This window comes from Cydia amplana, chromosome 7 (assembly GCF_948474715.1).
Source record: "Cydia amplana chromosome 7, ilCydAmpl1.1, whole genome shotgun sequence".
Lineage (NCBI taxonomy): Eukaryota > Metazoa > Arthropoda > Insecta > Lepidoptera > Tortricidae > Cydia > Cydia amplana.
In genome coordinates, this window is record NC_086075.1 from 8,461,023 (window position 1) to 8,483,745 (window position 22,723).

The window sequence follows — 22,723 nt, forward strand, 5'->3', positions numbered from 1 at the left end:
CTTACTTATTTTTATTAATTCATATTAAGAATATTCATATTAGCTTTCGCGTTTGACATGGCGCCGAAAAGGGTTAACTTATAATTCTTCAGTATCTATGCATTTACAAAATAACCGGCCAAGGGCGAGTCGGATTCGTCCATTAAGGGTTCTGTACAATTGGCAAAAAATCACGTTTGTTGTATGGGAGCTCCACTTAAATATTTATTTTATTCTGATTTTAGTATTTGTTATTAAACTTAACGGCACAGAAATACATCGTCTGAAAGTTTTAACTATTTGTGAGATAGATGCAGTCTGGTGACAGACAGACAGACGAACGGACAGTAGAGGTTTAGTAATTGGGTCGGTTTTAACCTTTGGGTACGAAACCCTGAAAATCAAAAATACTGAAAATGGTTTAAATGTAAACATCGGAATTACATACTCGACATAGCATTGACGTCATCTAAACGAACGAGACAAACAGACCATTTGACAGTATGGTACTCTTTTCGACGATTGTCATTATTTGAAATTAGAATGCAGCTTTCAAATGTTTGTAAAGATATTTATTTTTTCTACTCCAGCACTTAAATGTGTCAATTAAATGACTGACAGTGATATCTAAAGCAATGTCATTTGAATGCTTTGTCTATAGGCTCATAAGATGACTGCTAGCAGTCATCTTATGAGTATAATACAACTGCTTTATTTTTTTTAAAGATACAAGTTCCGATCATCTTGATTGAAAGAGGTATGTTTTCATTTACAATAATAACTCTTTTTTTTTTAAATAATAACTCAATTTTTTTTAAATAATAACTCTTTTTTTTTTTTTTTTTTTTTTTTTTTTTTTTTTTTTTTTTTTTTTTTTTTTTTTTTGCTGTCATAGAAAAAGTAATGTATGCAACAGCTCATAATTGGTTCTTAAAATTCTCGGGTCTTTTTTTACAAAACTCGACTACGTCTCGTTTTGTAACTTCGACCCTTGAATTTTAAGAACCCTTATTATATCACTGTTGCATAAACTACTATAGCAGGAGGTATAAAACTGTTTATGTATGGTTGATTGTAAATATTACATTAGATCTTTACATGCAATTTAATTTGGTACATTAAGAGTAAATATTATTCTGTAACTTATCATGTAAACGAACATACGTCATAAAAAGGGGCAAACTACACGGATTAAATAGTGTAAACATATTTTGGGCACATTGTGTGAAAATATAAAACTGTAATATATAACGTAAACAAGTACTTGTCACATTACATGGCAACTTATTTTAATGTAAAGATTTTTTTGTAACTTTCAATTGTAAATATATCTTTGACGTCGACTGTACCTACAAATTTTTGTACAAATTCCAAAAAATATTTTGAACTTTGATTGAGTAACTAAGGGTTCCAAATTCAAAAACAAAACAAATGCTTCTGGGTCTCAGAAGGTTAATTAGCACTAAGATGTCTGAAATACTTTATATTAATTACTATAGATAGATATCTCTTCTGACCGTGCCGACCTGCGTTATCAATTCTGACTCAACGATCAAAAGGCAGTTTATCTTTTCATATTCTTAACATTCCAGTAAATAGGTCTGAGTACAGTCATCTCAGATAATATCGCCGCTATACTTACTCAACCTCGTATCTGCAACACTCATTTGATGACGAAAACACCCGTATTCCGAATGAAAGAATAGCGACATTTCCATCAAATGATTGTTGCAGATATGAGATTGAGTAAGTATAGCGACGATATTCTGCATATCTTAGCTCTCAATCACATGAGTATAAGGCTTATCATATATCATTCGATCTAGAAATAAGATGGTGTCGGGTCATTTTTCCCGCTTCGATGTGAAAGATAATTATTGCAGATGATTGTACAAATATGTATAATTTAATCTCAACGGTTATGTCCTTCACCGTGCAGATGATTGGCCAAAATATAATCAGAATTGAATTCAGTTAGTCGTTAAAGTTCGTGCTAATGCATTTTAATATCAAGTAATTACTGTCAAGTCTTTATTAGATACAAGCGAATTATGTCAATGCCGAGACTAACTCGACTAACATTGTAAAGTCAATTGATTTCTTTGGTACGTAACCATAAAAAGTACGCGTTTAATTTCATCTTATTTACTCTAGCTAGTTCGCGAAAGTTTATTTTTTTATTTACTCTTTTCCGCAATTACGTGAGGAAAGTTATAGAAAGTACGTTTCGTAAATTTATCTCATCGTACTATAATAATTTAGTATCTAATTTGATACGATAATTGTCAAATTACAAAGTTAAAGAAACTACCTTGTAGATGTAGAAAAAAAAGAGATGCGGAAAAAGAAGAGTCGTGGAATGTATTGGCCCCCATACATTCCACGACTCGTGTCTTTCCGCACAGACTCTAGACATATTATATTATGTCAGTTGTGAAAAGATTATTAATTCAATCGGGTTATAATCGGAGCTGATGCATTACGAATAAAATGAATATAGCGTTTTCCCGGTTGCATCCTAATGAAGCCATCGGGCTGTATGGTCCATTAAAAAAAACATAATATTGTTAGATTGTAGCAAGATTTAAGTAAGATTAAAATATATATAAGTGAAAACTGTTATTACACGCAACAAAATTGTAGCTAGTTCTCAGTGACTGTACTTGGCGCTATCAAACATTCCTTCATGTAGTTCATAATAAAGATAGTGAAATAGGTTTCGCCATGACTTAAGGCTCAATCTTCCATTCGAGTTATGCCTTATCTTTTCGTTTGGAAATGTCCGTATGTGACGCAAGCACGTGCCTGGACTGACAAGATCGTGAAAGTTGTCTTACGTATTTTGTATTCCGAAGGGCCACCCGATTCGCAGTATGCTTACAATGTTGACTTAAAACTTACAAACTACTACTACTGCTTAAAGTGATTTTATGCAACTTACGCGAAAGAACATCAAAACACTTTTCCAGAAACAATTGCTTGTTATTATTTTTGCCATGCTGAGGTTTTAAAAAGTTGACGTCTTATGCAATTGTAAATGTAGGTACTCATTTTATCTCAGCGTTGTCCAACCCTTATACATATGTAGCATAAAACAAAGTCGCTTCCCTGTCTGTCTGTCTGTCTGTCTGTCTGTATGTATGCTTAGATCTTTAAAATTACGCAACGGATTTGGATGCGGAATTACGGAACGGATTTTTTTAATAGACAGCGTGATTCAAGAGGAAGATTTATGTAAAGCCGGGGCGGGTCGCTAGTCTTGATATATAGGTAGTGAAATTGTTTATGCAGTATGCATATTGTTGTACTTGTACTTGTAGTGTCCAGTCTTTTTGAATTGACGGAAAAGCGTTATGTTAAAAGATAAGCTAGGTAAAAAAAACATACCTACATATAACTATTATTGGTAAACCTACGATTGGTGCGGTTACATCTCAAGCTCATTCCTATTGAACTATTACACCACAGCTGTTACTTAACAAGATAACAAGGTGTGTAACACTTTTTTTAATCTAATTCAATTACAGTTTTTCAAGATAACTATAGAAAAAAATTGGTCAAAGATTGAACTTTTCGTAACGCCAAAATGATGTAATTTCCACACCGCCTAATCATTCCTTTCGATTTTAATTACTTCCGCTTATCTATCAATACATCTTACACTATTATAAGCTGTAACGCCTTGCATCAGTGGTCATATTCGAACGTGGCATTTAGTGTTGTAAATCAAATCATCGTTGTCGCAGTAAACTACCCATTTGTAAACCTTATAGCAACGAGATAAGATCGTCCAGTGGTCAGTTAATGTGTTGCAGTTAGTTACTGCATTATTTTAAAGCTGGTAGTAAAACCAGTTCCGCCGCGTGTAAAGTTACGTCTCATCACATAATCGGCACAAATCATCAATAGCCATGTTACAGCATAAGTTGAGACGCCATAACATTACATCCGAGACTTTCACTTTTTTTAATTTCCGCTCATATGTTTTACTCGAAGCAACTTAATTATGAAATAAAGTTCTCGTGAAAGTAGAATCATTATAATTAATTTATAATCACCACTGGTGTTTACGTTTCGTGTCACAAATTACAATAATATTTAATAATAAAATTGTGTTTTTCAATGGCGATTAATTACATATACCAAGCTAAGCATTAACTATGAATTCTACATTCTTCAAACATGTCTCATTAAGATATAATAGATGTGGCTTTAAGGCCTATAACAATCATTGTTATGAGAATGTTGTCAGTGACAGGCATAACTACTCTATAAGCGCATCAGCGGATGTTTGTGACTCATCAAAGAAAATTTCCTATGTAATTATACATATTATGTATTCACGTACAATGGGATAGGTATCGAAACTCAAAATAACATTTATAATAAACAAGTCATATTTATTAATTTAATGATTGAACATTTAAATTATACAACGTGTAATGTTGTGTAATCTGTAATGTAATCTATATGTTATGTAATTAGGATTGAATACATTTCTACCAAAATAATTACTTCATCTTAGGTTATCTCTGGTATTCACTAAAGAGACAAATGTCTCATTACAAGTTAGGTTAGGTGAACAAACCCCACCGTAGCTGTAAAATCATAGAATATTAAGGTAGGTCAATAGAGCATGGTCAGTTCATAAGAGGCTGTCACCACCCTAGTATGCAAATGCAGTCTGATCAAAACTCAAAAATAATAAACGAGATATCAACTCCTAAGTTATGAACTCAAATAGTTTACTAATTACTGTCCTCCCTACAGAGTCCCCGCGGCGCTACGTAGAGAGCGACGTGAACATCCACTACAGATGTCCCGTACGACACGACCCGCTGCCGCTGGTGCCCGAGCGGGAGCTCGCGCGTCAGCAGGCCGAGCACATGAAGCGGCTGTACAGGGAGCAGAGGCGGCACAAGTACCTGCAGGTAAGGGGACTGTTACGTAGAGAGCGACGTGAACATCCACTACAGATGTCCCGTACGACACGACCCGCTGCCGCTGGTGCCCGAGCGGGAGCTCGCGCGTCAGCAGGCCGAGCACATGAAGCGGCTGTACAGGGAGCAGAGGCGGCACAAGTACCTGCAGGTAAGGAGACTGTTACGTAGAGAGCGACGTGAACATCCACTACAGATGTCCCGTACGACACGACCCGCTGCCGCTGGTGCCCGAGCGGGAGCTCGCGCGTCAGCAGGCCGAGCACATGAAGCGGCTGTACAGGGAGCAGAGGCGGCACAAGTACCTGCAGGTAAGGAGACTGTTACGTAGAGAGCGACGTGAACATCCACTACAGATGTCCCGTACGACACGACCCGCTGCCGCTGGTGCCCGAGCGGGAGCTCGCGCGTCAGCAGGCCGAGCACATGAAGCGGCTGTACAGGGAGCAGAGGCGGCACAAGTACCTGCAGGTAAGGGCACTGTTACGTAGAGAGCGACGTGAACATCCACTACAGATGTCCCGTACGACACGACCCGCTGCCGCTGGTGCCCGAGCGGGAGCTCGCGCGCCAGCAGGCCGAGCACATGAAGCGGCTGTACAGGGAGGAGAGGCGGCACAAGTACCTGCAGGTAAGGGGACTGTTACGTAGAGAGCGACGTGAACATCCACTACAGATGTCCCGTACGACACGACCCGCTGCCGCTGGTGCCCGAGCGGGAGCTCGCGCGCCAGCAGGCCGAGCACATGAAGCGGCTGTACAGGGAGCAGATGCGGCACAAGTACCTGCAGGTAAGGGGACTGTTACGTAGAGAGCGACGTGAACATCCACTACAGATGTCCTGTACGACACGACCCGCTGCCGCTGGTGCCCGAGCGGGAGCTCGCGCGTCAGCAGGCCGAGCACATGAAGCGGCTGTACAGGAAGCAGAGGCGGCACAAGTACCTGCAGGTAAGGGGACTGTTACGTAGAGAGCGACGTGAACATCCACTACAGATGTCCCGTACGACACGACCCGCTGCCGCTGGTGCCCGAGCGGGAGCTCGCGCGCCAGCAGGCCGAGCACATGAAGCGGCTGTACAGGGAGCAGAGGCGGCACAAGTACCTGCAGGTAAGGGGACTGTTACGTAGAGAGCGACGTGAACATCCACTACAGATGTCCCGTACGACACGACCCGCTGCCGCTGGTGCCCGAGCGGGAGCTCGCGCGTCAGCAGGCCGAGCACATGAAGCGGCTGTACAGGGAGCAGAGGCGGCACAAGTACCTGCAGGTAAGGGGACTGTTACGTAGAGAGCGACGTGAACATCCACTACAGATGTCCCGTACGACACGACCCGCTGCCGCTGGTGCCTGAGTGATTGTGAGTGGTGGACATGATTTTGGCCATGGTTGTGACAAAACTAAAGTACCTACACTGGATCAGGTACATAGAAGCTTCAACAGAGTTCTCATGCTGCGTGGAGAGCGGAAGTAATAGGTATGTAAGTAGGTAGGTACATAAACCATTAGCCATATGCATACCATTAGGTATATGAAATGATTTAAGCTTACCTATATCAATTACTTATATCACGTACTGAGTTAACGTTCAAATTCCATCTAAAAACAATATAGCATTTCTTTTGCTTACCTCCTTAACTGAACTTCTTTGGTCTCACTGTTATCCTTGGTCTTATTATTTATCTAGACAATAAGTTCATGTTTGATTACAAATTAGCCAATCAAAAAAATATTTTTTAGAAATATTTTTATCGAACAAATCGGCTTCTCGTTTGAAGTCTCTAAAGGGCGTTAGAGCCAAACTAACAACTTTTACTTTAATTCGATATATCATGTTCATACCAGTAAAGCGTGTGTCGGGTTAAAAGGTTGGACCGTTTTGGTAAACAGAATAATGGCGGTGAATGATTCGCTCCAGTCACGCGATTTCACTGTATCGAACTACGCCAAACCTCAGGATTGGTTTATTGCCGTGGTTGGGAATATCGGTCGTGTTTTAAATTTACTAGCCTTGCATGAGCAGATCTGATTATTTCGTTAATAAAAATACAGTTGGATCGTATATACGTAAATTGTAAGCTAAAGAGGTTAGAGAGCGAGGACAGAAAATATCGTCGTAAGAAAAACGACGTATCATCGTAAGTCGTAAGTAACGAAAAGTAGTCGTCCAAAAAACAATAACAACGATGGATTAGGTATTAGTACATTTTGCGAGGAAGGTCAGCTTTAAGAAAAGTTTCATATGTTCTGTAGATGTTTATCTAACTAAATAAGCGGATTTCATGTTTTTTTGAACTTGCACTATTCCACTTTACCCTTATTTTTAATTTTCTTATCAATTGCTATTATTGATCCTTATTTCACACAGCTTGTAGGTACAACCGCGTTAATTTTTATTAAGTAAAAAACTAGTATTTAAACGCGTTCCTTTAACAAGTTTCCCTTTTCAAGAAAGCTGTTTAATTGGAACCCTTAATCACAGCAGGAGCGCTATTCTATTTTAAAATCTGTTAAAGTTTTTATATTGATATGATACGATTTGTATCTACTGCGATGTGAAATCGTAACAAGTCATGTCACTAAGCAACTCGTAAGTACTAATAAGTTCGAGCGAGACGTAGTACAAGGCGTGTCAATGTCGTATCACAACAATATCAAAATATTAACAAATTGTACAATTTGAATACCTCTCTAACACCGCGGTATCAGAATGCCATTAGCGCGTCAGTCAACGTTCGCGCGGCGATATGTTTAATCTCGTTAAGCCCGCACGCCATTGCAGTTTGATCGATAGCCCCTATCGTCTAATATTAAAGGATTTCATGGTGTCAAGTAATATTGTCATACGTTTTTAGTCTGGAAATATTTTTTTGATATAAAAAAAACTTTGAAGTGTTTTATTCTTAAACTACTTATATAAAAATGAGAGATAAAGACAAAGTACCTGTGGAAGTAAATGTTTAAATAGAAAATTGGGTCATATAAGTATTATGATTTCTTTACTCAAAAGTAAGTACATATAATAATAGGTACGTATCTTGAATTCGTTTGGAAAAATTCCAGCATACCGAATACCAGCACGTTATTATTTTCTTATTTGTATTAAATAGTGCACAAAATTCATGCCACCTGCTGATAGAAAATACGACTAATGAAGCAAAATAACTACATAACTATTCGATTTTCTAAATAACTTTATATTTATAATGATGTAACTTGGTGGATTCCGTTGTTTCGCTCTAGAGCCCGCTAAATATCACGAAACAATCGCCATTCGAGATAATGTATATGTAGATTAACTTAGTTTTCTACGCATGCAGCAGAAACATTATCTCGTTGCGGTTTCTCTCGTGTCGACTCCATTCCAGTTTCCACCGCAAACATGTCTTAAAAAACGACATTCATGTTATCGAACTAAAACTCTGCTACGGCGTTTCGTTCGAGGCGTGGAAACGTGCTCGTAGTATTGAGTGTTTACAACTTTACATACGAACGTGCGACGAGCCTTTTTTTATTTGCTACCGGTGCGTGCGTTCGAATCACGTTATCGGTGATTGTATCATCGTTACATTCAGCTGACCAGGAGTAAACTTTATTCTAACGAAATAAGATCTATCAGTGTTAAGTGGTTTGCTGCTAGTTACTACTAGAGTAGAGTTATTGTCATTTTATTGGAGATGATCTTGAAATCAGTGAATTTAAAAATGTGTTGTTTTGTTTATGTAAACTGTATGTTTGACTAGAATACAATTTGGTGTTATTCTTTTTTAATCAGAGACAGCGTGTATTTTGCGATATTTTTCATGGACGGCATAGGTACCTAATATGATTGTTATTCAAAGTTATAATCATATTATTTAGACATAACATTATGTAGACATACATAACATTTTTTGAGTAATCCAACCTGCTTTCATCATCAAGTCAACAGCATCTTACCCCCATATTCATAAAACTTAGCAAACCATTGTTAAATTCTGTGCCCTTCTAACAAACACAAATATTAAAATTACGGATTAGGATGAACGATTATCTATAGGGCTTGTCAGACTTGACAGGCTTGGTACAGGCATTATATTTAGAGAAACGTTATCTACGGACCCAACTTCAACACCATGTCATAAACACGTATTCAATTATTGTCCATTACTATAAACACACCTGGCATCTACTCGTTTTCCCTCGTTACCAGCGGATGTGCCGCCGGATGTTGCATAGTACTGCAGATAAGTTTTCACCGAGTTTCACTGCGATCATTGCCAGTGGAGAAATTATATGCCAATTGATTGTGGTCTGAGCTGCTTGGAGAAATTAGAAATTGTTTATTTTATACAATTTTATAAGTGAATTATTAATCATATTCCGTTGATATCAAATGAAATTAGCCATTTAACAGAATTAAATACTTTTACTGGGCTTTCAAAAGGCAATTTCATTATGTGACTACCAAAATACGACTAAATTTAATCCTTTATTACTCTTCTAGCTGCGTCTTATCATTTTATTACCATACCTAAAGGCAATCTTAAACAGATTAAAACTTCTTGTTAAATTTCTACGTTACTCGTATTTTCTACAATTAGGTACTTAATCTTGTGTTAACGTAGATTTAAATCCTTTTAACTACATTTGCTTTTGTTTTAATATAATTAGGGGCGGAGAGCGTGACGCCGAGAAAGCCATGAAGATTTGTGAATAGAGAATAGGTAGAGATGTAATTCCATTCCCGTAGTTATACGTACCGTAACAGTTTTGGTCGTTATATACACCCTTCCGTCTCTTTTTCACTGTGCTTATTAAAAAGAGGCGAAGGATACTTTTTCACGTGAATTACGAAATCGTATAGGAATTAGTTTGTAGACATGCTAAAACCAACTGAGCTGAAAGTGTAACTGGTAAAAAAATCTTTATATTCCGATTACAAGCAGGTGACAAATTATTGTTTATATTATAATTTTTTCCGTTTTTAATTTATTCTGTGCTAATAATGTTACTTCGGATGTGACAATATTCACTTATAATTTTAGACAAAACAAATAAACGTGCCCTTACGTAACACGAATACATTACAAACGAGATGCCGCAAATCCGGTATTGTTGCGACCTTGAGTAACAAAAATCCGTTGACCAACTGACCGTATGATATTCCAAAGATTCTAAAACCGCTGTTTATGCGCGAGCCATTGGAATTTCGCTCCTAGCCTTTAAAACATAGAGGTCAATAGTTACAGTTAGTACCTAAAGTCCAGTGAGAGCTAAATAAAACGAGAAGTTTCCCCATCAGTGTACACGCAGCGTGCGACAGAAGCGATCATTGCGTGCGCCGGCGCCGGTTTTCGTACCAGTTACGTGTAAACAATGTGATGTGAATAACTCAGTGCGTGATATCGACTTGTTGATATAATTATATTGTTATAATGTAAATTAGGCTGCAATTTTACGGTACTGATTATGGTTAGTGTACGGTTTTTTTGTGTAGTTTCCCTTCTTATTTGAACATGTACGTTGATTACAGGAGAATGATATACAACCTCACGACATTGAAATGTTTGATGGCGCCATAAAGGTGACGTTTGAGAGATGTGTGGCTGATATGTACTTATTCTATTAATTACTTGTATTAAAAAAAAACAAACAAATATCATACTCTTTAACATATTGCTATTTTCATCGATACCATAATATATTCATCATTGCAATACCAAAACGCTTTTAAAACGTATATTCACAATTTTCTTTTTGCGTTATCATGTTTTATAAATTGATTTCTCGTATTATAAAATCGGTTTTCGCTTCGCATGGTGTTATGGCAAATTAAAACAGCAGCTATTCATATAACTATATAACTTAGTGATTTCATAAACCGTGTGAAGCGATTGTCAACTTATTTTTTTTATTGCGTACTTGACGCTCTAATGCATCTGTTAACGCCCCTTTTCGGACTACACTCACTATAGTCACGATACACATCGCAGTATGCATTAAATTAAAACGACCATCGACCTTATAATGTAAATCAGCATTAGGGTCAGTTTATGATTTAGTATTTATATCGATAAATACTATGATGGGGCGTAACAAATTTTTCAGGGCATATCATCCTATAATGTAAATAGAATTATCGTAAAATTAGTAAATAAATATACTTGGTCAACGAAATCTTGTCAGTAAAAAAAGGCGCGGAATTTTCTATGGGACGATATCCCTTCGCGCCTACATTTTTCAAATTTGCCGCCTTTTTCTACTGACAAGATCTGGTTGACCAGCTTTACTTATTATTTTCTATCAAGTTTTACCAAGTTTCTCGCCTATATTGGCTTGAATTATTTACTATTTATCCCTCTCACAGCCACATAAACCACCAATTTCTACAGGAACTGCAAGACATGCAAAACAGGCGTCATCAAGACAACTTCACACCATCACAAAAGAGCGTTGTCCCGCTCAACCGGTACGATGAGGCGGAGAGAATCGTCGCACGCGCCATATACGCCTTCAACGGCCAGACGCAGAGGGAACTGAGCTTTAGGAAAGGGGACCTCATACATGTGAGGAGGCAGATTGATGCTAATTGGTATGAGGGCGAGCTGCACGGGAGGATAGGACTGTTCCCCTATAATTATGTTGAGGTGAGTGTTGCGTGTGTGCTTAATTAATTAAAGAGATGGTGTTTTTTATAGTGATCGTTAGAAAAACACTTTTAACATTAAACGAACAAGCCTAATTAAACGAACAATGCAGCGAGGAGTAAATAAATGTAATCTTCTCTTTATGATTCGCTTTTTTATGGGAGCCTTCTGGTGTAAATGCAATAGGTCTTGTGTTTTTGTAGGGTGTATGATATGTTTAAAGAGAGTCTCTATTGTTTCCCAAATAGTTTTAAGCCATAATGTATTGTTTGCCCGAATTTTCGTTAGTCATAATTCATTTGGTTCAGAAACGCGTCACTTTTCAGGATTTCCATAAAGCAAACCTAACCTATCTATAGGATAACCTAACGAAAATCCTGAAATATTAACGGTTTTAGTTTTATGACTAATGATAATATGACAAACAATACATTATTGACTTAAAACTTTATGGGAAACAACGGGACCCCGTTTAAGAGTAATACATTTTATTAGACCATTGCTACCTACAACATAGGTACTTACTTACTTCTTAACAATTACGATTTAATATGTTAGTTTAGGCAGCAAAGGCGAGATTAAAATCTGAAATGATTTAGATTTAGGTACATATATTCTCGCGTACTTTTACGTTACAAAATTAATCATATCGCAATTTCCAGTAGTTACATTTGTTTTATTAAATATTCTCAGATAATAAAAGGCGACGTGGCACAACCACCAAAGAAGCCCGTCGCCCACGAGGGCAAAGCCCGTGCGAAGTTCGACTTCACCGCCCAGACCAACCTGGAACTCCCGCTGAAGAAGGGTGAAGTGGTCGTGCTGACGCGACGCATCGACCACAACTGGTGGGAGGGCCGCAACGGCAACAAGACCGGCATCTTCCCTGACAGCTACGTCACCATACTGCAGGAGCCTAGTCAGAATAAGCCTGGTGAGTTTTTAGACCTGACGTCTGGTAAGCTCGAGCGAAGTTCGACTTCACCGCCCAGACCAACCTCGAACTCCCCCTGAAGAAGGGTGAAGTGGTCGTGCTGACGCGACGCATCGACCACAACTGGTGGGAGGGCCGCAACGGCAACAAGACCGGCATCTTCCCTGACAGCTACGTCACCATACTGCAGGAGCCTAGTCAGAATAAGCCTGGTGAGTTTTTAGACCTGACGTCTGGTAAGCTCGAGCGAAGTTCGACTTCACCGCCCAGACCAACCTCGAACTCCCCCTGAAGAAGGGTGAAGTGGTCGTGCTGACGCGACGCATCGACCACAACTGGTGGGAGGGCCGCAACGGCAACAAGACCGGCATCTTCCCTGACAGCTACGTCACCATACTGCAGGAGCCTAGTCAGAATAAACCTGGTGAGTTTTTAGACTTGACGTCTGGTAAGCTCGAGCGAAGTTCGACTTCACCGCCCAGACCAACCTGGAACTCCCCCTGAAGAAGGGTGAAGTGGTCGTGCTGACGCGACGCATCGACCACAACTGGTGGGAGGGCCGCAACGGCAACAAGACCGGCATCTTCCCTGACAGCTACGTCACCATACTGCAGGAGCCTAGTCAGAATAAACCTGGTGAGTTTTTAGACCTGACGTCTGGTAAGCTCGAGCGAAGTTCGACTTCACTGCCCAGACCAACCTGGAACTCCCGTAAAGAAGGGTGAAGTGGTCGTGCTGACGCAACGCATCGACCACAACTGGTGGGAGGGCCGCAACGGCAACAAGACCGGCATCTTCCCTGACAGCTACGTCACCATACTGCAGGAGCCTAGTCAGAATAAACCCGGTGAGTTTTTAGACCTGACGTCTGGTAAGCTCGAGCGAAGTTCGACTTCACTCTAGGAGGATATAATCAAACGGAGACGCCATGTCTGTAATTTTCTGTACAAAACAGTCTGCCGATTTTTGCGGGGGAGGGGAACGTCAAATGTATGCGTAACGTAAAAATAGCCATGTCAGATAAACGTCAGTCCATACATTGTGTATGACCGTTGGCCGCCTATTTTCGACAGAGGGGAAAGCCTGCTAATGGCTACTCCGTTTAGTTGTATCCTCCAAGACTTCACTGCCCAGACCAACCTGGAACTCCCGTAAAGAAGGGTGAAGTGGTCGTGCTGACGCGACGCATCGACCACAACTGGTGGGAGGGCCGCAACGGCAACAAGACCGGCATCTTCCCTGACAGCTACGTCACCATACTGCAGGAGCCTAGTCAGAATAAACCTGGTGAGTTTTTAGACCTGACGTCTGGTAAGCTCGAGCGAAGTTCGACTTCACTGCCCAGACCAACCTGGAGCTCCTCCTGAAGAAGGGCGAAGTGGTCGTGCTGACGCGACGCATCGACCACAACTGGTGGGAGGGCCGCAACGGCAACAAGACCGGCATCTTCCCTGACAGCTACGTCACCATACTGCAGGAGCCTAGTCAGAATAAACCTGGTGAGTTTTTAGACCTGACGTCTGGTAAGCTCGAGCGAAGTTCGACTTCACTGCCCAGACCAACCTGGAACTCCCGTAAAGAAGAGCGAAGTGGTCGTGCTGACGCGACGCATCGACTACAACTGGTGGGAGGGCCGCAACGGCAACAAGACCGGCATCTTCCCTGACAGCTACGTCACCATACTGCAGGAGCCTAGTCAGAATAAACCTGGTGAGTTTTTAGACCTGACGTCTGGTAAGCTCGAGCGAAGTTCGACTTCACCGCGCAGACCAACCTCGAACTCCCGCTGAAGAAGGGTGAAGTGGTCGTGCTGACGCGACGCATCGACCACAACTGGTGGGAGGGCCGCAACGGCAACAAGACCGGCATTTTCCCTGACAGCTACGTCACCGTACTGCAGGAGCCTAGTCAGAATAAACCTGGTGAGTTTTTAGACCTGACGTCTGGTAAGCTCGAGCGAAGTTCGACTTCACTGCCCAGACCAACCTCGAACTCCCGCTGAAGAAGGGTGAAGTGGTCGTGCTGACGCGACGCATCGACCACAACTGGTGGGAGGGCCGCAACGGCAACAAGACCGGCATTTTCCCTGACAGCTACGTCACCATACTGCAGGAGCCTAGTCAGAATAAACCTGGTGAGTTTTTAGACCTGACGTCTGGTAAGCTCGAGCGAAGTTCGACTTCACTGCCCAGACCAACCTCGAACTCCCGCTGAAGAAGGGTGAAGTGGTCGTGCTGACGCGACGCATCGACCACAACTGGTGGGAGGGCCGCAACGGCAACAAGACCGGCATTTTCCCTGACAGCTACGTCACCACACTGCAGGAGCCTAGTCAGAATAAACCTGGTGAGTTTTTAGACTTGACGTCTGGTAAGCTCGAGCGAAGTTCGACTTCACCGCCCAGACCAACCTGGAACTCCCCCTGAAGAAGGGTGAAGTGGTCGTGCTGACGCGACGCATCGACCACAACTGGTGGGAGGGCCGCAACGGCAACAAGACCGGCATTTTCCCTGACAGCTACGTCACCATACTGCAGGAGCCTAGTCAGAATAAACCTGGTGAGTTTTTAGACCTGACGTCTGGTAAGCTCGAGCGAAGTTCGACTTCACTGCCCAGACCAACCTCGAACTCCCGCTGAAGAAGGGTGAAGTGGTCGTGCTGACGCGACGCATCGACCACAACTGGTGGGAGGGCCGCAACGGCAACAAGACCGGCATTTTCCCTGACAGCTACGTCACCACACTGCAGGAGCCTAGTCAGAATAAACCTGGTGAGTTTTTAGACTTGACGTCTGGTAAGCTCGAGCGAAGTTCGACTTCACCGCCCAGACCAACCTGGAACTCCCCCTGAAGAAGGGTGAAGTGGTCGTGCTGACGCGACGCATCGACCACAACTGGTGGGAGGGCCGCAACGGCAACAAGACCGGCATCTTCCCTGACAGCTACGTCACCATACTGCAGGAGCCTAGTCAGAATAAACCCGGTGAGTTTTTAGACCTGACGTCTGGTAAGCTCGAGCGAAGTTCGACTTCACTCTAGGAGGATATAATCAAACGGAGACGCCATGTCTGTAATTTTCTGTACAAAACAGTCTGCCGATTTTTGCGGGGGAGGGGAACGTCAAATGTATGCGTAACGTAAAAATAGCCATGTCAGATAAACGTCAGTCCATACATTGTGTATGACCGTTGGCCGCCTATTTTCGACAGAGGGGAAAGCCTGCTAATGGCTACTCCGTTTAGTTGTATCCTCCAAGACTTCACTGCCCAGACCAACCTGGAACTCCCGTAAAGAAGGGTGAAGTGGTCGTGCTGACGCGACGCATCGACCACAACTGGTGGGAGGGCCGCAACGGCAACAAGACCGGCATCTTCCCTGACAGCTACGTCACCATACTGCAGGAGCCTAGTCAGAATAAACCTGGTGAGTTTTTAGACCTGACGTCTAGTAAGCTCGACCGAAGTTCGACTCCACTGCCCAGACCAACCTGGAGCTCCTCCTGAAGAAGGGCGAAGTGGTCGTGCTGACGCGACGCATCGACCTCAACTGGTGGAGGAGCCTAGTCAGAATAAACCTGGTGAGCTTTTAGACCTGACGCTATCCTAGTAGTACATCATGAAACTTCAACTTGGTGAACAATTGAGGAGAGTTTTTGAGAAGACATGTCGGTCATCTTGATAGCTATGACAACATATCGTAGAAAAACAGATTAATCTGTCAGCTCCCACGACTCATATATGAGCCAGAACGCTTATGGTGACGTCATATCGTGGGATTCGACAGGTTAAACGGTTTGTCTATAAGTACTCTACTTAGCTCGATTTTTTGCTAAAGTCAGGCGAAATGTGCTACGGGAACAAAATGAGCATATTTCATGCAGCCGCTCAGCCCGTGACGTCGGTCACAAACCAGATAGCACCACTTCACTCGTAGCGCTCTTTACGTGATTAATATTTTTATAAATCAATCCATTATTTCAGAAATCCACTCGATCGCGCCGTCGGATAAGCCCGTAGCGTCTCCCGCGGCGCACGGCCTCCTGAACGGCTCGGCCAAGCGCAGCATGGGCGCGCACAGCTACATGCCGACACCAAACAACCCCAACCTCGCCAACGCGCCGCCTTCCACGCAACCGCTGCCAGGTGCCATTCACGATTATAACTACCAAGAGAAATACTTAACTACACTTGGTCAACCAGATCTTGACGGTAGAAAAAGGCGGCAAATTTAAAAAATGTAGGCGCGATGGGATATCGTCCCATAGAAAATTTGAATTTCGCGCCTTTTTTACTGACAAGATTTGGTTGACCAGCTATATACTTGGTCAACCAGATCTTGACAGTAGAAAAAGGCGGCAAATTTAAAAAATGTAGGCGCGATGGGATATCGTCCCATAGAAAATTTGAATTTCGCGCCTTTTTTTACTGACAAGATTTGGTTGACCAGCTATATACTTGGTCAACCAGATCTTGACAGTAGAAAAAGGCGGCAAATTTAAAAAATGTAGGCGCAAAGGGATATCGTCCCATAAAAAATTTGAATTTCGCGCCTTTTTTTACTGACAAGATTTGGTTGACCAGCTATACAAAAGAAGCTTTATTTTTCCTGAATGGCAACAGAAAGGGACAGAGATCTTCCTCGTTCCCCTCTCTCACGTTTTCCTTCTCCGTACAAAGCGAAAAACTTTTAAACTATTGTCATCACAGGCCTTTGCGTCTATTGCAGACGATTTATGCATTGCAGTTTAGGCAACGGGTTTGGTGACTGTGGAGGCCGATGCGTGAGCGGCACGACCTCCCACATCTTTGGCAGAGAAAGCTCATGCCACCTGAGGTTCCAGTCCCGGTTTGCTTTCTGCGACACCTTTTGCTATCTAAAGCATTAAACCAGCGTTGGTCGCATAGCCTTTCTCCCCTCCACGACACATAGTGATATATAATCACGCTTTTCAATCTCGTACCCAATAAGGCCACTCAGCAAGCTTCGTTGCCTTAACACGGTACTCGGCTGAAAAGCTCTCCATTATATCACGATTGTATAAAATACTATTATTTATTGACTTTTTTGACAGTACCGTTCCCCTTATGTACAAAATCCTTGGGCTGTATAAAGTAAAGCAATTGAGATATTATTTTCAAGGCCACGGTACTCAAAAATATCTTAACCCTCTTCGATTTGGGCGTTTTCTAAAATAAATATTGAAAACCCGATTCTCCCAGATCTTGGTGTATTTGGGTTCTTTCAACTCAGAATCACTAGCATATTCAATCCTGATGATAAAAAAAATTGTCCCAAAATTGTGTATGAAAATTGTACATTCCACTACGTCACGTTACATACAAGTGAAAAATTTTCTCATACTAAAAACGTGACGTAATGGAATGGACATTTTGGGACATCTTTTTTTAATGGTCGGATGGAGAGTGCTGTCGATTGTAAGTAGAATGAGCCCAAGAATGTCCAGATTTGAAAGAATCTGGTTTTCGATATTTATTTTAGAAAAAGCCCATTTACGTACATGCTAAATTTACATGCTAAGGCGTTAGAGTACGTGTTTAGATATTTTGTGCCGCTCTGACATACGACGGCGACTATACTATCTGTATATACCTCTTACATTGAGTTATTAAATAAAACATTATCTATATTTCAGGGTACACGACAAAAACAGCGCAACCAGCCATGACCCCATCGGAACGCGGGTACGGGCCACCCACTGGTGCGGGAGTGGACCTCAACAACACCGAACCGCTTTTTGTTGACACCAATGCTGAAGCTGTGCCGTAAGTATTTAGTTATTAAGATTATCTTGCTATACCCTATTCAGAGTACATGCTGTTACAATTTAAATGATTATAACACCTATGTATAACAGTTTAAACTCTCGCGTTGTGTACACATATTTAATTACACAAACGGGTCTACCGCGATATCACGTCACGGGGGACGTCAGTCTTTCCGTGACCACAGCTGGTGCAACTCGGCTGAAACGTCGGAATTTAAGGTAGATAAGATAAAAGATAGTTTATTCAAGTAGGCATAATTACAATGCGCTTATGAACGTCAAATAAAGCTAGGTAGACCGGCTAAAACAATGAAACTATATCGCGGTAGACCCGTTTGTGTAATTAAATATGTAACACGTAACACCTATATGTACCATGGATTGTAGTAAATAAATGAAATGACATGAAAGTTATACATATTTTTTCTTCAAACCAACCAGCAATTTAGAAACTTAAACCGATTAAACTGGAAAAGGGAAACCTGATTACAAATATCCCGCCATAGTTTGTTAAATGTATTTTTTAAAGGTGCCATAATTATACTTGATCAAGCAAATCTTGTCAGTAGAAAAAAAGCGGCAAATTTGAAAAATCGCACTACGTTTGAATTGTTCGAATATCGCGTATCATTTATATCTTATCTGTGGAACTGTTTTGTTCACATTTAATCGTTGTTCTATGTACATTGCTGCTTTTTGTTCGTTTCCTAGGGATACCATACTTTAGTTTCCTTTACATTGCTGCTGACATATCCGGCTTGACATACTATATATACAAAGCTCAATATCATATTCATCTCTGCCGTAAAAACGCTGAAAATTGGTTCGACTAATACAAGATGAAACTAATATAAGGTCAAGTGAGGTAAATGCAACTATGGGGTTATTGCGTCTCTCCGTTCTTTCTCGAATACGATTGGTCGAAACGCCCTGTAAGCAACGTTTCATTTCCAAGCAGCTCAGGCTTTATTACTAGACGACGGGAGGGCGCTTCGACAATCGTATTCGAGAAAGAACGGAGAGACTCAATAACCCCATAGTTGCATTTACCTCACTTGACCTTACATACTTGTTGACGACCGGTCTGGCCTAGTGGGTAGTGACCCTGCCTATGAAGCCAATGGTCCCGGGTTCGAATCCTGGTAAGGGCATTTATTTGTATGATGATACAGATATTTGTTCCTGAGTCATGGTTGTTTTCTATGTATTTAAGTATTTATATATATTATATATATCGTTGTCTGAGTACCCACAACACAAGCCTTCTTGGGCTTACCGTGGGGCTTAGTCAATTTGGGTAAGAATGTCCCTATAATATTTATTTATTTATTATTTACTTGTATGCGTAATTTTCAGGTACCGAGCGATGTACAAATACCGCCCCCAGAATCCGGACGAGCTGGAGTTAAATGAGGGAGACACAGTATACGTGTTAGAGAAGTGCGACGACGGCTGGTATGTCGGCTCCTCGCAGCGCACAGGCCGCTTCGGCACCTTCCCAGGTATGCGTATGCCGTGCCATAGAGAAATAAGTAAGACAAGAGTGCTCACTCCATACATCAGTTCAGACTATTAATTTCAGTGGCTACATCTAGCATCGAGTAGCGGAACTATCAGTACTGCTACTTGACAATAGATGTCGCACCGACCGGAAAGTCTTATCTCAACAGCATAAGACTTTCCGGTCGGTGCTACATCTATTGTCAAGTAGCAGTACTGATAGTTCCGCTACTCGATACTAGATGCTAATAGTCTTTTTGGTACTAAAACTGATGTATGGAGTGAGCACTCTATGTATTTTTTCTCTATGGCCGTGCCCATGCTCGCTATCCTTAGAACTTGGATTTTATCCGGAATTAAATTTTACTTTTGCGTTTTGATAGCCAGGGTGTCAATGCAAAAAAACAATACGTAATAAATTAAAAAACCGGCCAAGTGCGAGTCGGACTCGCGCACGGAGGGCTCCGCACCATCAACAAAAAATAGAGCAAAACAAGCAAAAAAACGGTCACCCATCCAAGTACTGACCCCGCCCGACGTTGCTTAACTTCGGTCAAAAATCACGTTTGTTGTATGGGAGCCCCACTTAAATCTTTATTTTATTCTGTTTTTAGTATTTGTTGTTATAGCGGCAACAGAAATACATCATCTGTGAAAATTTCAACTGTCTAGCTATCACGGTTCGTGAGATACAGCCTGGTGATAAACGGACGGATGGACGGACGGACGGACGGACGGACGGACGGACGGCGGAGTCTTAGTAATAGGGTCCCGTTTTTACCCTTTGGGTACGGAACCCTAAAAACGAATTGGGCGGCTTGTATATTATTTATATATACAGATTATATATATTTCGTTTTTCAAATTAGGCTTCGTTCGGTGTTACTTTTTTTGAACGTTAAAGCGCGCGATTGTTTTATGCGATAAATGGTTTATATCAGCTTATTTTAGGGGGTCCTGTTGTCTCCCATAAAGTTTTAAGTCATAATTGTATTGTTTGTCATATTATCATTAGTCATAAAACTGAAACCGTTAACATTTCAGGATTTTCGTTAGGTTATCCTATAGATAGGTTAGGTTAGGTTTGTTTTATAGCAAGCCTGAAAAGTGACCCGTTTCTGAACCAAGTGAATTATGATTAACAAAAATGCGGGCAAACAATACATTATGGCTTAAAACTATTTGGGAAAGAATAGAGACCCTTATTTTAGATGTCAGCATGTGAATGACAGTTATGAATATGACGGACGGTATTCAAAAGGATGAGTCCCACCGGGATTAGATTTAGCTGGATTACAAGATGTTTTAAACATTTATCTTAACTTACAGGCAACTACGTGGAGCGCATCTGATAGCGGCCGACGCTGCTGCGGCGCCTGCGCAGCGCCACGCTGTGCGCGCGCCGCCCCCGCCACCGCTGACACCATCCATTACTACCATTATAACTTACATTACATGTAATATATTAACCCCAAGAGTCCCACGGACGCGATATTGACGATGCGATTATGCACGTTTCGACCCCTGGGACTCGAGAGGTTCATAATTTCGGGAAAGAATAAAAATTAGAGATGCAACGGATAGTAGTTTGGCCGGATACCGGATACCGGAATTCCGGCCTGGACACTGGCCGAATATCCGGTATCCGGCCGCCGGATATTCGGCCGGCGGAACTATACCTATATTTTGAGTTTTGCAGGTGCGCGTCGTGCAGGTTTCGACCTGTTTCGTAGTGAACGTTCGCGCGGACACATTTCTAGGATCGTAACGAGTTTCATCATGTCATTACGTAGTAAGTTCGTTTATAGTTACAAGTGCGCGCGCGTATTTTTGTGTAAACAAATAAGTGTATTGTGTGACATTGGTTACGTATTCATTTATGTCTACTGTGTCAGCATTATGACCGTGACTGTTTTTTAGATTCCATTTTTTACCCCAAAATGTGTTAATTTGACTATCCGGTATTCGGCCGGATAGTAGGTCACTATCCGGTATCCGGCCGGATACTAAAATAACGGCCGGATAGGCCAGATACCGGATAGTAACCGGATATCCGGTGCATCTCTAATAAAAATCTTTGTAAGCTATAAAAGTGGTAAGATAATCCTCTTCGAAAGCGAAAGGCGAATTTTCAATATGCGACCTTTTTCTTTTGAACGATTTTAAACAGGTATGGAACGAGTGAAACACTGAATATGACAATAAAGTGACTTCCCCTTAAGATTGTACCTTATTATAGGGTTCCGCACTCGTTTGTACTTTAAATGCCTCTCGAGCGTGTCGGCGGTCAATCGGACGCACTGACAATCCAACCTCTAGACTGAGCTTAGGCCAATTCTTTCATGAAACCGATGCTGCAAAAAATACGGGGGCACGGGGGGACGAGGTGAGCGAATCCCGTGCCGTGATTGGTCCGTTCAAAGACACGGACCAATCACGGCACGGGATTGACTCGAAGATGGAGTAACGCTACCGTATGTGTGGCAGAGGGGGTAGCGCGACTATGCTATGTCTAGAGGTTGGATTGTCTGTGATCGGACGCGATGTAATATAAACATAGGGTATACCAAAGCTGTATAGGAAACGATATCTGTATCTGCCCTTAAATGATAGCTATATAAGATCGAAGAGTCGAGCTATTCGATTGTTGAGCCAAAAACATTTGACAAATTGTATGTAATAGCGGATAGTTTGGCTCAACTCGCTATAGCGAGACAAAGCGATAGGTCTTGTTAAATGCTTTAACACAAAGAAGCCTTGTCGAATGAGACTCGAACGCCAACGGGCGCCACACAAACTATTACAGCTTGATTATAATTATATAAAACAATGTAACCTGTATTACAGACGTGGCATATCTTAAATAGTGTAAAGAAACCAAACTATACCATGACTTTTTATAACGTTTTTGTATATTTATCTGTACTGCCTCAATCCGTAGTCTCCAATAATCTTG

The 22,723-nt window shown here is 41.6% G+C and overlaps 2 protein-coding genes and 1 long non-coding RNA gene across 3 annotated transcripts in view; 1 reads left to right on the forward strand and 2 right to left on the reverse strand.

Annotated features, from left to right (window-relative positions):
• LOC134649649 (uncharacterized) overlaps positions 1-21,229 on the forward strand; it is a 129,352-nt gene extending 108,123 nt beyond the window's left edge. Inside the window, exons 16-23 of the mRNA XM_063504487.1 lie at positions 4,750-4,910; positions 10,436-10,486; positions 11,295-11,549; positions 12,243-12,483; positions 16,463-16,624; positions 18,136-18,265; positions 19,624-19,769; positions 21,097-21,229. Coding sequence (XP_063360557.1) covers positions 4,750-4,910; positions 10,436-10,486; positions 11,295-11,549; positions 12,243-12,483; positions 16,463-16,624; positions 18,136-18,265; positions 19,624-19,769; positions 21,097-21,119 — 1,169 coding nt within the window. The 3' untranslated portion in view covers positions 21,120-21,229. The remainder of the gene's footprint in view (positions 1-4,749; positions 4,911-10,435; positions 10,487-11,294; positions 11,550-12,242; positions 12,484-16,462; positions 16,625-18,135; positions 18,266-19,623; positions 19,770-21,096) is intronic.
• LOC134649589 (abl interactor 2) overlaps positions 1-22,723 on the reverse strand; it is a 289,784-nt gene that overhangs the window by 108,240 nt on the left and 158,821 nt on the right. The gene's annotated exons all lie outside the window — the stretch shown is intronic.
• LOC134649683 (uncharacterized) overlaps positions 1-22,723 on the reverse strand; it is a 148,409-nt gene that overhangs the window by 59,365 nt on the left and 66,321 nt on the right. The window lies entirely within an intron of this gene.